The sequence below is a fragment of the Sceloporus occidentalis genome, unplaced genomic scaffold, assembly GCF_023333645.1.
Source record: "Sceloporus occidentalis isolate IW3139 unplaced genomic scaffold, rSceOcc1.0.p SCAF_199, whole genome shotgun sequence".
NCBI classification, from domain to species: Eukaryota; Metazoa; Chordata; class Lepidosauria; order Squamata; family Phrynosomatidae; genus Sceloporus; species Sceloporus occidentalis.
Window position 1 is genome coordinate 145,330 of NW_028317179.1, and position 16,799 is coordinate 162,128.

General features: G+C 41.0%; 1 protein-coding gene across 1 annotated transcript in view; it reads left to right on the forward strand.

Moving 5' to 3' along the window:
- The window catches only part of LOC149278146 (xanthine dehydrogenase/oxidase-like), a 35,398-nt gene that overhangs the window by 8,543 nt on the left and 10,056 nt on the right, over window positions 1-16,799 (forward strand). The window contains exons 3-24 of the mRNA XM_089502248.1: window positions 34-130; window positions 912-1,020; window positions 1,625-1,751; window positions 2,253-2,314; window positions 2,747-2,809; window positions 3,202-3,288; window positions 3,701-3,842; window positions 4,790-4,882; window positions 5,665-5,816; window positions 6,622-6,715; window positions 7,575-7,684; window positions 8,839-9,023; window positions 9,352-9,526; window positions 10,024-10,029; window positions 10,385-10,459; window positions 11,241-11,410; window positions 12,038-12,161; window positions 12,889-13,008; window positions 13,798-13,894; window positions 14,301-14,425; window positions 15,492-15,625; window positions 16,180-16,267. Of these exons, the coding sequence (XP_089358374.1) occupies window positions 34-130; window positions 912-1,020; window positions 1,625-1,751; window positions 2,253-2,314; window positions 2,747-2,809; window positions 3,202-3,288; window positions 3,701-3,842; window positions 4,790-4,882; window positions 5,665-5,816; window positions 6,622-6,715; window positions 7,575-7,684; window positions 8,839-9,023; window positions 9,352-9,526; window positions 10,024-10,029; window positions 10,385-10,459; window positions 11,241-11,410; window positions 12,038-12,161; window positions 12,889-13,008; window positions 13,798-13,894; window positions 14,301-14,425; window positions 15,492-15,625; window positions 16,180-16,267 (2,435 nt within the window). The remainder of the gene's footprint in view (window positions 1-33; window positions 131-911; window positions 1,021-1,624; window positions 1,752-2,252; window positions 2,315-2,746; window positions 2,810-3,201; window positions 3,289-3,700; window positions 3,843-4,789; window positions 4,883-5,664; window positions 5,817-6,621; window positions 6,716-7,574; window positions 7,685-8,838; window positions 9,024-9,351; window positions 9,527-10,023; window positions 10,030-10,384; window positions 10,460-11,240; window positions 11,411-12,037; window positions 12,162-12,888; window positions 13,009-13,797; window positions 13,895-14,300; window positions 14,426-15,491; window positions 15,626-16,179; window positions 16,268-16,799) is intronic.

Genomic DNA, 16,799 nt, shown 5'->3' on the forward strand with positions numbered 1-16,799 from the left:
TTCATGTTATTGCCCTAACACACGCTCACTCAGTGGGGTTGCCTGGAACTAAACTTGGCTGCGGAGAAGGAGGATGCGGAGCTTGCACCGTCATGATATCCCGATACAATGAATTCAAGGCAAAGATTGAGTATCCTTTACTTGGGACATTTTGGATTGGTGGCAGGCTGTGGCAGAGCCAATATTATATGATCACATTCCTGCAATAAAAGTAACCCCCCCACACCCATACAAAAGCTGCCTGAACCAATTAGCAACAATCAGGAACTTAACAATAGGGAAGGGATAACAATGGAAAAAATCATGCAGATCCTGAGTACAAGAACTGTAAAATACGATCTACTTGAACTACGTCTTACCCCGCGTGAGCTTCTGGTCCAAGAGGATCCGAGTTGGTCCCCTCTTGCAGGAGAAGCTCTCCAGGGCCGGCCCTTCATATCACCTCATTTACAACCGGCCCAAGACTGACCTCCTAGTGGGCAGGTGACAGCGCATCCCACCTACCTCTGGGGCTGTTTAAATTACCAAACTACCTAAAACTCGCTATTAAAATGAATTCAAACTTCTGAGCTTTGGGTGAACCATCAAACAGAGTTCACTGCTCTATACCCCCATCAGTCTGGGTATGACCTTCTCTCTCGGGCCAAATGGGAACACATTTCATGAACTAGCGGCTAAAAAGTATCCAGGAACTCTGAAGATACAGAACAATGCGTTCAGCTGTCTCAGAGTTTTCTTTCAGCAGCAGTTATAATTATCAATGTATTCCGTGATAAAACTTGTTACATTTCATGTCTCATTGGAATTAAGACTAAGAACTCCATTTGGCTTCTATGGAGCCATTGAAGACAAACATTCACATGTTCAAGGTTCTGTAATACTCGTTACATTTCTTTAGTGCTTCCCTCTAGACATTATTCGGCAAACGCTTGCCTGGCACCCGTCTGCTCCCTGCACCAGTGTGCCGTAACGACTGTTGAAGGCATTGGCAGCACAAAAACAAGACTTCACCCGGTTCAAGTAAGTAAATCCTGAATACTTTCAGTAAAGGCGAGACCAACGTGTCGTAAGCAGAGCAAGCTGCAGCAAACAGCCTGTGAACCAGCTGATAGTGGTGGGATGTGGCCCAGCCTGTCTGTGTGTCTCTGGGCGGCTGAGTGTGATATAGGTGAGTCTGTGTGAGTGTGATGTGTGTGTGTGGCCGAGTGTGGTGCATATGTGAGTACATGTCATGTAGTTGACAACAATGTGAGTGTTAGTTTGGCTCAGAGTGTTATGTTACACCGAGGATGATCGGTGTTTTTAGGGCAGTATGGCTGAGGATGATTGGTGTTTTTAGGGCAGTGTGGCTGAGGGTAGTCGGTGTTTTTAGGGCAGTGTGGCTGAGGATGGTAGGTGTTTTTAGGGCAGTGTGGCTGAGGATGGTCGGTGTTTTTAGGGCAGTGTGGCTGAGGATGGTCGGTGTTTTTAGGGCAGTGTGGCTGAGGGTGGTCGGTGTGATTTAATTTGTCAGCGATGGCAAAGCATGGGCAGTAAATTGTCAAAATAAAATTTAATTTGTTGGATTATATCATGTTAATGCATAATGTTAATGCATATGTCAACCTTGTGCGCACCATTACAGGAACGCATTGCGAAAAGTCACGGATCACAATGTGGCTTTTGCACCCCCGGCATTGTGATGTCCATGTATTCGTTGCTTCGAAATAATCCAGAGCCCACCATGGAGGAGATTGAAACAACGTTCCAAGGTATGACATTATAACAAAAGACTTATTGGGGTCCAAGACCCAGTAGACATATTACGCGACAAGTGTACCATTAATGATGCTACCATGCTATATCTGCCACATACAAGGGGGAAAACACTTTTACCCACGGGCAGGACGGTCCGTTAATGCAACAAAGGCAGCAGCCGAGGGTGCCGGGCGAAGGGGCTGCTGCCAAATGATTTTCATCGATACAAAACAGAGCGAGAATTCAGCGCATCCCCAGTGGATACCATTCAAAAATAAATATTGGGGGTCCGGTCACACTATACGGCCACTACGTAAAAGTACCCTAAGTTTAATGAGTCCTTTCTAAGGACTTGGGGTACTTTGACCTGCATCTCCAGCTTATTTTGGCTTCTTAAACATTTAACTATAAGCAAAAAAAGAAAAAAAAAAAGAAAAATTTAACTTCCCAGAATGCATATTTAACACATAATAATAATAATAATAATAATGTTATTATGATCTAACTTTAAACAGGGAACCTGTGTCGTTGTACCGGATACCGACCTATTCTCCAAGGATTTAAGACGTTTAGCAAGGTAACGCCTAAGAATTTGGCTAATTGTTACACAGACAGCAGTGTGAGACATCTGTTCACCAGCCGCTGAGAGGCGCATGTTTCCCACCCTGACCTAGAAATTAAAATATTTGCCAGAAAATACAAAATTGAATCATTTCTATCAGATTGTGTGTGTGTGTATATATATATATATATATATATATATATATATATATATATACACAATCAGCTCAATTTGGAGTGGAGAAGGATTTTTCCCTTTTTTTTTTGAGGCACAATTGCAAATAACTTTAATTTGGGGGTTTTTTCCCCTTCTTCTCAAACAACAAGGTTCAACTTGTAATGGACTTGTGTCGTTTTGCAACTTAAATTATTATGTCATATGTCACAAAAAGGGAGCTATATGAGGCATGCATGAAGGTTCACTAAACACTTCTTCTAAAATTATCAGGACGGATGTTGCGGTAAAAAGACTGCGAACGGCTGCTGTATGAACGGCAAAGAAGAAGCGGTGGTAAGGACTCTGTTGTAACTGCCCTAAATGTAATTCATTATAACGGGGAATTATTATTTCTATAACATTCTAAATATATGTTGGCTGTCGACCATAAGGTCTGGAAGAACATAGTTTTCTTTTTATGGTATTCACAAAGAGTTTAAAGGGCCACGACGTCTCAAGCCAATAACAATGATTGACAAAAATGTCACAGCACACGTCTTCTACTGCAACCTCTAGACTTTGTGGGTTCTTTGGGTTGCAGAGGATTGTAGATTTTAGTTCCTAAAAAGAGCTAATTTGGGATTTAACTGAATGATTACAGTTAGTCAGTCTAGCTGATGGGATGACCTGTCCAACACCAAACACACCGTCCAAGACCCATGAAATATCTCTCATTCTATCCTTAGAGTCATATCTCTTCAGCTCTCTTCGACCCAACCGAGTTCAAGCCATTGGATCCAACACAAGAAGTAATATTTCCTCCAGAATTACTGGTAGGTCTAGCTACTGTTACTGTAACTATTACAATTTATTCAAGGCCAACATCATTCGTGGCGCTCTACACTGGGAGGTAACACACGTAGCACGTTTGTGTCCTCCATAATGTCTTCACATGGAAACACTTGACTATAACAGAGTATAAAAGACACATTTTTCACATGTAGCTTGCTGGGGAACATTAATTGGTATGGAAAAGGTCCAACCAATGTTAAAAAATACTGCTTCTATAAGCTCTGGCTGAGACATTGTATCTTTAGGGTTATTAATCTAAATCAAATTATCAATAGCGATTCTTCCCCTTTAAGGAATGACGTATTTTTTTATAGTATAGCCATTAATGTTACATTTATTACTTTACTGGACTTGTTTCAAATAACAATTGCAATGTTTTGGGCACTCCTGCAGATGCAAAAAGCCAGGCAGATGAAGCAGATTTACTTTAAAGAAGGCAGCGTGATGTGGATTCAACCCTCCGACCTGAATGAGTTACTGACACTTAAATCCAAGTACCCTGAAGCAAGACTGGTGGTGGGAAACACCGAAGTGGGTAAGTGTGAGCCTGCATATTATAAGTGTTCTGCCCGTTTATTAATATTAATAATGTAGATCAGATCATGGTGGAATCCTGCGCAGACTTCCTGGAGCTCTCCCACTTATTGGACATGCTCCACATGTGCCAATAGCTCAGATAAAAGGGTATTACCAGAAACCACAATACTCATTTTTTTCATTTGCTGGTATTTAGCATGGGTGGGCTTGGAGCCCAGGTTATGGATGGGCCAGTCCTTCATTGGCGACATGTTCGACAGTAAGAACAGGGCTGGATATTTCATAAAGTCTAGCCAAAAAACCCAGGTCTTTAAATGCCTCGCCCCGTACTTATGAACTGTTGCACATATTTACACATTCAAACAGTTACACACATCCACGCTAACACCTATGCTTCTACTTATGCTGACACATTTATATTCATGCTACACACACACCTGCTTATACATAAACATTCATGCTCACACACATATACACATTCATGCTAATACACAAACATTTACACTTCCATGCTAACACACACACTTTTATGTACACTCTCACTATAACAGGCATGCTCCCTCCCTTATCCTCTTACTTACCCCATTTATCTCACTCGCAAAATTCTCTTCTCACTCGCAAAATTCACTTCAAAAAGTGGCTGCTCGCACTCTGTGTGAAGGTCTATGGGGGGGGGGGGGGATTTCATTAGCATTGCCATAAAGCATCATCTCAGGGAAAGTCACCCAAAATATCACATGACTGACAACAATGGCAGCCTCCAGGTCTGCAGATAACGGGAGTTATCCAGGTTTTTGTCAATGGGGTTTATGCTCAGGAAGAAAAACATTTTTTTCCATGGAAATTCATCATTAAAGTAGCACACTTGATTCTTTAGATAATTCTAACGGCAAATATTAGATTACGCATCAAGAAATAAATAAATAATTACTCCTTGTATTGTAGGCATTGAAACAAAGTTTAAAAATCTGCATTACCCGGTGATAATATCGCCTGGATGGGTTTCGGAATTAAACGCAATCGAGCACACCCAGGACGGTAAGAGACTGCTCATTTTATAACTTAATATCTGATGTCATTATTTCGCATTCATGAATTCCGCAATCACGCATGCACAGCTGTTTTGTTGAAGTTCATACTTTTTTCTGGGCCAACATAAAAAAATTATGCAATGATGCATGATTTCATCTGAAGAAGAGACACCTAAGGTCCTAAAAACATGTGACCCAAGACTTCATTGTCTCTTGGGCTAATACGGATACATTATATTTTCTTATCAGTTATACTATGTAACCCATCTCCATTACACAGATTGGATTTATAGATCCACTTATGATTTAGGAAAGATAAACGTTATATAAAGGGTTATGTAACTTAAACCTAGGGGAACCTTAAGCAAAAACACCCAGTAACTGTACAGGAAAGTCTGTGTTCTCTGTAAGACGAGCATTTGTTAGCGCTCTGCTTTCTGTATGGTGTAAGTATGTGTTTACGGTTTGAAATGGAGGACTCTATTAAAGGGACAGCCATGGATGCCGGTTTCTTGCCTGTTGGCTGCCCCCTGACATCAGTCATGCAGCAGGGCTGGGTATTCGCGCATGAATGCAAATGCAGTAGCGTGGCACCAACTTCATGCCATTGGCGCGCTAACTGCTACACTGACTGTCAGGATAGGAATCTATATATTAATAAAAACAGATTATTAATAATAATATGAACTGGTGCCAATAGCCTCTAGGATGGTTTAATTACTAAACGGTTGATCAGTCGGGGATTCCTCACCCGGTAAAACGAGGATTTCCCTCTGTTTTCCGTTCCAGGGATCTGTTTCGGAGCTGCCTGCACACTGACCACCATGGCTGAGGTCCTGACGAAGGCCGTAGCGGATCTCCCGCCGTATAAAACCGAAGTGTTCAGAGCGGTCCTGGAGCAGCTGAGATGGTTCGCCGGACACCAGATCCGTAATGTTGCGGTAGGGGCCAAATAACACCTACAACGCCAATAAACGGATAAAAACTAATGTTTCTAATAAAAGTTCATTTTTTTATGGGCAATTATGAAGTGTTAGCTCCTGAGCATGTGCGGTCAGTGGTTAGCCCATCTTAACTGGCTTTCTCTACAACTGCCCACCAGGGGCATTAACGTTAAAAAATACCCCACTAGGGTGTCTTTCGTTTTTCATGGAATCCCAAACCCGATTTACAGATTATAAACTTTCTGGATTGCAGATGGTTTCCAAAAACCAAACCTACAGCAACAGCTAAAACGGATGAAATCATCTGTAAAATAAAATGATCGGTGTCGGTTACAATGAATGAATTTACGTACGGGGCCGTATGGGGGATGAGACAGCATATATAAAGTATTTTATTATTCTATTAATTTAAACCTAGTCTTGAGGTTCAGTTACTCCACTCTACGGAATGTTGGATGTAAAGTGACTGTTCCACGGACCACATCCCCAAAGCTGGTGGAGACAAACGTTCCATAGAATCCCAAAACACAATGTATAGGAAACATAGAACGAGAGACTTTTAAGGCAGATCTGTCCAGGAAGATCATGTTCATTCAAGGACCTGAGAAGGTAACGTCACTCAGGGTTGTTGAAGCGCCACATTTGCTCGTTGATGTAAAGATTGACGCACGCTGAGAAGAACAAAGGAACACTACATGGGTTGTAGTCCAAGATGTTTCTTAACAGCATCCAACCTTGTAGATCGTTGGAATCTTAAACCATCCTATTGTGTTACCTTTATACGGTGGATTATGTCTTTCAGGCTATCGGAGGAAATATAATGACAGCGAGTCCAATATCTGATCTCAACCCGGTTTTCATGGCAAGCGGAAGTAAACTAAATCTCATCTCTATCGGTAACGATAATCTCCACTGCAATTAAAGAGATAAAAGTAAAGTATGAGATAATAAAAGACTATCTCGGAATCTCTGCTCTATTAGGGAATCTCCCACAGGGAAACCTTGAGTTTCTGCCGATGTATACGTCGTTATTCCACACAAATCCCTCGTTGTAAATATTGCCTCTGTCTGTTGGTGAAGATGAGATGGGGCTTCTTAAGAAATATTCATTATACTGACCTGTATGTTGCGACGAGGTCATCCCTTAGGTTCATTTTTGTAGAGTGCATAAAACTACATTAGATAATTACTCTACAGTTCTAGTTTTTGCCCCATAATATAACGTTTTCAGGCAGCTGCATATCAGTCATGAGTATGAGTTCTCACTCTGTTATCTGATCCCCAGTCTACTAGACAAACGCCCTGATTCCTTATCATACTGTGGGGAACAATAGAATGGCTCAGTCTTAATCACGCAGCTGTACACGCTGACTATTGAAAGTCTATGGAGGAAGGGACTTCATCAGCATCGCCATAAAGCATCAACTCAGTGTGGTGTTTGAGCTGGGAAAGTCACCCAAAAATACCACACAGTTGATTAAAATATTTATCCCCCCCTTTACATTTTCTGTCCTTTCTAAGAGATTTGTAGCCCTTATTTGTATGCTTTCAGCACAATTTTGATCCAGAACCCAAAACTAAACAACATGTTCAAAGGAACATCTAAATAAATTCAAAGAAAGATTCTTCATCGGTGCGGTGGAGCTTCTAAACCGGTCATGGGTGAACAATGATTCTCATGAACTATCTGGAGGAATAACGGGGCACAAAGTTGCAGATTCAGCTTTGTGTAAATAACTCAAAATTTATTTACAGAAAGTAAAAGAAGCGTCCTGATGGATGGAAACTTCTTCACTGGGTACAGAAAAACATTGGTGGAGCCTCAGGAAATACTGCTGTCCGTTGAGATTCCCTTCTCGCAAAAGGTAAGTTTCGCTTCATACGTGATTAGTTCACCTACAGCCGGAGACATGTGGCTCAATGCCCTCACTGTATTAACCGCTACCACTTCTGCTGGCAGGCCGTTCCACTTATTCACCACCCGCTCAGTAAAATAAAACTAGAAACATAGCACCTAAGTACTTTTGAATGTGTAACCCCTTCACAGTCTATTCTACGACCATAGATGCCCAGGAGCATCATTTTCCCACTAGGAATAAACCCCTTAAACCATTTTGCTCCCCAATGATATGGTAGATATTTTACAGCATATTTTTTTTTTACCCTCCCAGCTTAAATAATACCCTATTTTTTTCTCCCCGACCTTGCATGCTCATGAAAGAGTAGAGGTTTCATTGCCCCCCAGACCCACTCAGTCTGAATGCTGAACGCCAGGATTTGACACGGAGGAAGTAGGGGATCCCAGCGGGATTTCTATGGGATTTCTAATGCCGGGAGATCGGTTAAAGGCTGAGTGCCGTATGAGTTAGAAACTCATAAGGCAGCAATCCTCTTACAGGGTCTATGCCAATGAAGGTACAAGCCTTTCACTCATTAGTCCCTTCTCTGATCTCCATCTTAACTGCCATGTGGACACGGTGCACCCTGTACATGCGTGCCCCTGGCGTAACCAAACATACCCATACGGGGCGTGCTGGGGCTGAAAAGCAGCCCTGGCACTTTAAGGCCAGTGGCGTTACATTAAAGCACTAGATTGTGAGTGGCAGCAAAGGTAGTTGACCTGTGCCACCTGGCAGGAACACTGGAACCTCTCAATTATTACCGCAAGGGCAGCCACCTTTTCCAGAAAAAATATACATTTTGGCTTCCTTCCAAAGAGTCCTTATTGACCCAAAATGATTTTCCTTCATCTGACAACCCCAGACAATGACGATTAAAAAATGAAAGTTAAAATGAGTTCCGTAAATGATTAGAGACAGCGAATGGTTTGTGTGACTCTCGTTTTTATGATTTGGCTACTATTTGATTTCTGAAACGTTTTTTTCTTGCTTGAATGGAACTCCTTTGAAACGGAACGTTGAGGCTTTGATTCTGTTTGACTTTCCACCAGTGAGAATTTTTTTCTTCTAATGAAGACTTAATTTGTAGCGTGAATAAGTGAAAAAGATCATTTCCACAGTGGGAATATTTCTCAGCCTTCAAACAAGCTACAAGACGGGAGGACGACATTGCAATAGTGACCAGCGGAATGAGGGTCCTCTTTAATGCCGAGAGCCACCAGGTAGCGCAGGTTCAGCTGAGCTATGGCGGCATGGCCCCTGTTACTGTCCTGGCTACAAACACATGCAAGGAACTCATTGGCAGGTAAGGTGGTCAAAAACCCAAAATTTAAACCATCATTACAAATTCTTGGGAAATATACCATGATTGCTGGTTCACCTAAAGAACAAACTGTATGATGAAGCGGCTCATGGAGGCAGTTATAGAGAAAGAATGGGTAGAAAACCTAAGTAAGATGTCACTGAAAAGATTGTGAGCCTGTTGGGCGAGTTTATGGTGGCTTTCTGTGTGATAAGCAATACTTACAGCACACCGGCTGATCTGTTAAAAGCATTTTTTGGGGGGTCTTATTTCCCTTTGGTTAGAGTCGTAATGGCACGATTGTTCCTTTTTCCTTCCTTTGGAAATATAGGGACTGGGATGACGATTTGCTACAGGACGCCTGTCGCCTACTGGCCCAGGAGATGACCCTGTCACCCAGCGCCCCAGGAGGAATGGTGGAGTACCGTCAAACCCTAACCCTCAGCTTTTTCTATAAGTTCTACCTCACTGTGCTCAAGAAGCTGGCATTGGATCTCAAAGGGAAAGTAGGTCATTTGTAGCAAATACTAAATAAGTAATGATCAGAATTTTTTTAGAAGTAAGCGCTGCGTAAATTGTTGGCGCTATGTAAAGAAAACATAATAATAATAATAATAAAGACCGGCCATCATTTACATCAGATTTCACATTTACATAATGATACAACTTATTTCTCAGACGCTGCGTTATCATTGTAGTTATCGGTATTAAAAGAGAATAAATTGTGGGATCTGTATGTACACATTACATATGGGGTACACTGTCAATCACCTTGGGTGCACTTAAAGCACGCCTATAGGCAGTTATTTTACAAAACATGAGAGAACAGTTATGTATTATACAAAATATCTTAAAGGATGTAAATAGCAACTGATTCCATATCATACTGTCTTGTGGTAAACAATAGAATGTCCCAGTCTCAATCACCCAGTTGGACGCTCTGACTAATGGGAGTCTATAGAGGAATGGACTTCATTAGCATTGCCACAAAGCATCTGCTCAGTGTGGTGTCTGAGCAGGGAAAGTCACCCAAAATATCACATGACTGACAGCAATGGCGGCCTCCAGGTCTGCAGATAAAAGGAGTTTATTCGGCAAAATTAGAAAATAACTGTTTTTTGTCAATGTTGACCTACGTTAAAGAGGTTGACCTTATTATATTACAGCCTTTCTTTAGAACTATGTTTTTTATGCGTCAATTAAGACAAATTCTTAGAATTGGAGACTCTTGATAAAAAATTATGTTGCCTCAAAAATGTTGTATACTTTACATATTGGAAGATGCAATGTGAATGCATTAACCGCTGTTCTGACTTCTTCTGTTAAATAAAAGTTTCTACTCTTTCTGCTAGAATAATGTGGAGAAAATACCTCCTAATTATGAAAGCGCAACTGAACTGTTCCACAATCCTTACCCAACCGGCGTACAGCTGTTTCAGGTAACACACTCTCTAGAAAACATTGTAATGTATACGTTTCTGACATCACCGCGGTATAGCACACAGGTCCCATTGTCTAATGGATCCTGACCATACCTGGGGACATCCTGGCTCAAGCTATCCTATCTATTCGGGATGCGGGTGGGCATTCTGCTGACGGTGGTGACTGGTTTGCTGACGTCGGCGGCTGGTCCACTGACGTTGTGTGCGGGGCTAGCCACGAAAGTATACAAATTGAGAGTGGTGGGAAGGGAAGTGGGTAGGGAGTGGGCGAGCCTCAACACCACTCCCGCGACCCACTGCAGTGACCCGGAGACCCAAAGAAGCGGCTCTTCACCTGGAGTCTCCAGGCAAAACCTGGAGAGTTCTCAGATATGGTCAATCTAGAAGGTTTCGTGATTAAGTCTTTTGGGGGTAACACTCCTGAAAAGGAATAATTACTCCCTTTTTTCCCTCTCTGGCAAAAAAAACAAAGGCTGGAGCAGATCTTTTTGGTCCACCTCCAAAGAAGGGAACCACTGAAGACTTCAGAGGGAGCGGACTTATATCATCATAAGACTTATGAGGACAAACATAATAGCCTAATACTTAATGAAAAGTTATCAAATGAAGATATGGGATGGTGGTCATCCAAAACAGGGCTCATCATACTCTTGGGGTTCCATTTAAAAAGCCAGTTGCATAAGATTCTGAAATACGAGGATGTCTGCTACAGGTGGACAGTGAATGAGAAGACATGGGATCCACATCTTTCATCGTACGTATGTCTTCTCCTCTGTAGGAGGTTCCAGTAGGAGAAGACGATGAAGATGTTGTGGGAAAGCCACTGATGCACCTTTCTGCGATGAAGCAGGCGACGGGAGAGGCTGTGTACTGCGACGACATACCTCACTACGAGAATGAACTCTACTTAGCCCTGATATCCAGCACCAAGGCTCACGCTAACATTATGTAAGGAAGCGATGATTACAATGCGTCAGGGTTCCGATACAAATCGGGTCTTTGCTTTGTCACCCACATACATTAACTTCTCTGCGGAGATATAAAAACTCCCTTTACATTAGACAGAAGAGCTAATACGCAATTCCAGTATATGTGGTTGGACATGGAATGCATATATATATATATATATAATAACTAAATTATTTGATGACAAAATCATCTCTGTATAATGAGGTACATATAAATAATATTTAATATATATATATATATAATACTGAAGCTGTTTTCCTTTAAACTTTGGAAATTCAGTGCAAAATGCTGGATATTGGAGGCAAATTGTCCTATTGGAGAACTGAGATCTCCAGTAGCTCTGCCCATCTGCCTTAATGATGTTGTTCTCAGCCAATCATCATTATGGGGAGGTTCCAGATACTTGCCCGTCTCCTCCTCCCACGTATGTTACCGGATTAACATCCACCTTACATAAAATGTACATGTTGCAGGAAATACTGCAATACATTACCACAAAGATCTAAAACACCCAAGGACATTCACAGATTCTTATTTTATTGGTTATAATTGCATGTAGTAGATACATGGCATGGATTGTTCAACTGAACTCTTCTACTTCTGCAGCTCAATTGACACGGCAGAAGCTGAGCGCACCCCTGGCTTTGTCTGCTCTCTGTTTGCTAAAGACATTCCGGGAAGTAACATCACTGGAATTTTACATGATGAGACAATCTTTGCTGACAATGTGGTATGTAACACACAGTGAGCTCCACTTCTTCTCTTTTCTATTCTTGTTCTTCTGTCTTCTTTCTGCGGCCGCTTCTCCCCATGTCTTTCTTCTTTTTCCGCTTGAACCTGGCCTCCACGGGCACTTCTGCAAAAGGGTGGAGCTTCTGGCCACACCCAATTGGAGAACCCGGGGAGGGGCTGTCCCTGTGGCCCCAATCCTTTTTGCGGAAGTGCACCAAGCTGCCAGATAATGTTGACAGATTAACAAAGAAAGAAAGAAAAGCGCAGAAACGCTTCTCTTTCTCCAGGAATCTGACAGGGGAGGCGAAATGTTTTTTTTTATATATAAAGTGCTGCCTGGGTCCCAACAAGACTCACGTAAGGGCCGGCTCTGAGTATATTCCTGCGTTGTATTGAAGTAAATGTCAATCAAGACTGCAGGAAGCAGAACAATTAGTTTTTGGAGCCAGGAACCAGCACCATGAATAATTGCAGAGTGGTTAGAACTGGTCAGGGGGCAGCTGGTTTTAAATGCTCCCCCCCAAGACAGCCAAAGACCACTTCTTAAGGAACAGCAATCAGTTGCCATACCTAGAACCCCCAAGTTCCATGATAAACAGATACATTGTATCTAATACATTGTTTCTGTGCAGAAATGTCTTAACATCTGCTGGCAGATTCTATGTTTGTATGAATAAATCCCTGTTTTGGGTGAATTCCTGACTTAGGTCCTGTTTTCTATGCAGGTGACTTGCGTGGGTCACATTATAGGCGCCATTGTTGCAGACACCCAGGAACATGCGCAGAGAGCCGCAAAGCTTGTGAAAATTTCATATGAAGTCCTTACACCCATCGTTACTATACAGGTACTCTGACCTTGCAGGGGAGAGGCACCTTCATCCGAAGAAGAGATCTTTGGGGCCCAGAAAGTTTACGAGACTCTACACAGAGCTGGGGGGAAGGTTTTTCATCTTAGCAGTATTCTGAGTTGCTACAAACTAAAGTTTATTGTCATAGTTCTGATATGCTACTCTTTGGTCCTGTTTGTCAATCGTACAGCTCTACAGAATATGATGGTGCTATATAAATCAATAAATAACCAGCAGGGTAATCTGTAATAATACGTAGAGAAGGGCTAATGGGGGCTACTTTATAAAACCGCAGCTCTGGAAATGTTTATTAAACTATTCCTATTGTTCTACACTTTAACCCCTTAACTACAAAGCCTATACATTGTCATTAATGGGTTTAAGGACAACCCGTTGTCCTTAAAGGGTTAAAGTCCTTTACATTAAATAAACCTATATGAGGGTGTCTAAAGATTAAAATTTTATTAGTAAATTATATTATATTTTATTTATAGAGTGCTAGTGAATTGGCTTCCATAGGGTTAACATTTAAACCAAACATCTAACAATCAACGGCACCGCCTAACAACACTTAATTCATAATATAATGAGGGTATAATATATATATATAGCCCTGACAGATCTGGATTTAAAACTCAATGGGTTAACACAGGATTAAAGGTGTATTATCTGGATCCATACAGCCTTCACATGCATGCACAAGAGGTCATACTCATTCATCATAAACTATAATGCAATGAGGTTTGGGTTTTCTTTTAAGGAATTCTTAATTTCTGAATTTCCCAGGAAGCCATTGAAAATAAATCATTTTATCAGCCAATCAAGACGATGGAAAATGGAAATCTCCAGAGGGGATTGGAGGAGGCGGATCACATTCACGAAGGTACCATGTTGGGTTTAGCGCAATAAACACTAGATTTAGTTGATTTGATTCATTTTTATCTGCTGCTTATTGTGGATTTTGCTTGAAATAATTCAAACAGGTTAATGCCGCTATTACCGCTTTTCCCGAATTGTACAATTGTCGGAGGATTCATTATTTCACTTCCCCCATTTGCCCCCATCGGCGGGGTCCATGTAAACCCCCGCCGCATCAAGAAACCTTGTTTATCGGTAATAAGGATTGACAGCACGTCCATAGGTGTTATGTATATGTATAAAAGTTATAAAAGATTAATTCAACACCATAGCAGCCAATGGCCAATTCCGTTAAAGCCTCGTTTCCTGCAGCTCCCGAGGTCATTCAGTGAACCGCAGGCTTCCATACTAACGTATTTCTGGTCCTCCAGGAGAAATTCATATTGGCGGACAAGAACATTTCTACCTGGAAACAAACTGCGCGATCGCTGTGCCCAAAGGGGAAGACGGGGAGATGGAGCTCTTTGTTTCCACGCAGAATACGACTAAGACACAGGTAAGGAAGGAACATGCGCAAGAGCTCATAGTGAGATAGGAGGGTTAGAGTTAAAGTGAAATCATCAGCAATTTAAATGCCCCTGTTATATACATCATTGCTAGAGAGTAGAGGGCTTACCTTTCCTATCTCCGAAACTGACCGTTTAGGCTGCCGGGTACTAAACAGCTTATAGCGGTCGACTGCCCTTGGATTTAGTTACCCATATCATTAACAGAGGAGAAATCAGCTCATATAAGAGAAATTCTCAGGGGTGCACAAGAACTCATATTCTACACCAATCCGACGATACTATCTGTTTTGTTATCAAGATTCTGTACCTAGGATGCCTATTTGTGCTAAATTAATCATCTCTTTAATGTGGAGCTGCCACTTAAAAAAATATAGTAAAAATACAAAAACTTAGGAGGATCACACTTCAATTAGGAAAAAAAATATAAAAATATTTTAAAAATGGTGATAACATTTACTATAAAAATGCAAATAAATTTAAAAAATAAATAATTATACGGAGCACTGTGATGTCACATTGGCATCATCAGGAGTATAATATGGTATAATATGCTTACAGGAGATTTCCTTGAGGTCTATAAAATAAATAAAGTTCAAAAATTGTGCCTAAACATCTTGTTCTCCTCTTAACATTTTTAAAAAAATTCATTTTACATATAAAAATGGGGGAGAAAACATAAAAAAATAAAAGTCATATTTATACCATCCTAGTATAAAAATTCTTATTATGTTGATGATATTATTAAATAAATTATATAAATAAATATATATTATTATTGACACTTAAACCGCTTGTTAGCAGGGACTGGTGCAAAGGTCATTCATATTACTTTGTTTCCCTAGACTTTTATTATTTTCTGCTTTACTAGGTATTATAAAAATTTATGTTAATAATAATAATAATTACACGTATGTTCAAAAACATAAAAAGATACAAATAGTAAGAGGTGAATTTATACTAAGCTATTAAGCATTTTAATTTTGTGTCATTTTTATTTCTATTTATTTCCTTGGTTCAGTTTTGTAATATTTTTTTTCTTCTCCCAATTAATAGTCCTTCGCGGCAAGTGCCGTAGGTGTTCCTTACAACAAGGTTGTGGTTCGAGTAAAAAGAATGGGCGGGGGGTTCGGAGGAAAGGAGTCTCGAAGCACCATCTTATCGTCCGCCGTGGCGGTGGCAGCAGCAAAGTAAGTTGGAACACTTGGCTTCCATCCTTTACTAATTGAGTTACCCCAAAGAGTAAATGAACACGATGGCCGAGATACTTTAATAGGGAGGAATGATCATCAGACATCCAAACCTAGATACATAGATAGAAAAAAAAAGACATCAACATATCAAGAAAAACCCTTATTTTGGGATTAAACAACTCTGTTGTTAGTATTATATAAGAAGACTTTTAGTTCGTATCATTCAGGCCCATTGCTAACAAAAGGCAAAAGAGGCAGCTGCTGCACAGACCTACATCGCACTGCGTTGGTGTCAGCGGGACAAAAGATCTGCCCCATTGGCCTTTACATTGTGCTATGTATTTTTTTATCTCCTCTATTATTATTATTATAAGGGCCCCATCATTATTAAGAATGGCCCTGATACCACTCATGACAGCCCTTGACAAGAACCATACAGCTTCCCTGATCGACACCCCTAGGCAGCACTGGGGAACAATGCCTACACAACACCTGTGCACTACACCTGTGCGCTACACACCTGCGTTACTATATGTGCCTGCTTCATACAGGACTGGCCAACCGGTGAGATGTATGCTGGACAGGGATGAAGACATGCTTTTAACTGGTGGCAGACATCCTTATCTGGGACGCTACAAGGTACCTCTGCTGTGCTAGGCCATCCACACATCATTGATGAATTCTATTAATATATTTTCTCCTTGTGAATAATTATCATTCCTCCTTTACTTCAGATACTCCATTGTCTGTAATATGACGATGTTCTTGCTGACCTCTGGAATTAGCCAACAATGTCCACTCCCCGCCGCATTCTATCTCAGGAGGTCCAGATTTAAATTCCAGGAACCCATTAGACACAAAGACTTTTTATTCCACTGTGTTCTAAAACAAAAACATTACAAATATAAAATAAATGGTAACAGTGTATTACCGCCTGTGCCTATCATAACCCCAAACAATCTTCAGTTGAAGGTATAAGCTTTAATTGGGCCAAAGTAAGACCCAAAGTTGTTTTCTGTGTAGGCCTTCCACTAAAGATACCAATACGGTTATATCCATTTTACTGCTTATGGAATCAAAGGAAGCCATGATTAAGAAAGTTAACTTTTGCATTTAACTCATTGAGGGAGATGCAGCGAGCAGTGATATACGGAGAGAATAGTGGTCTATA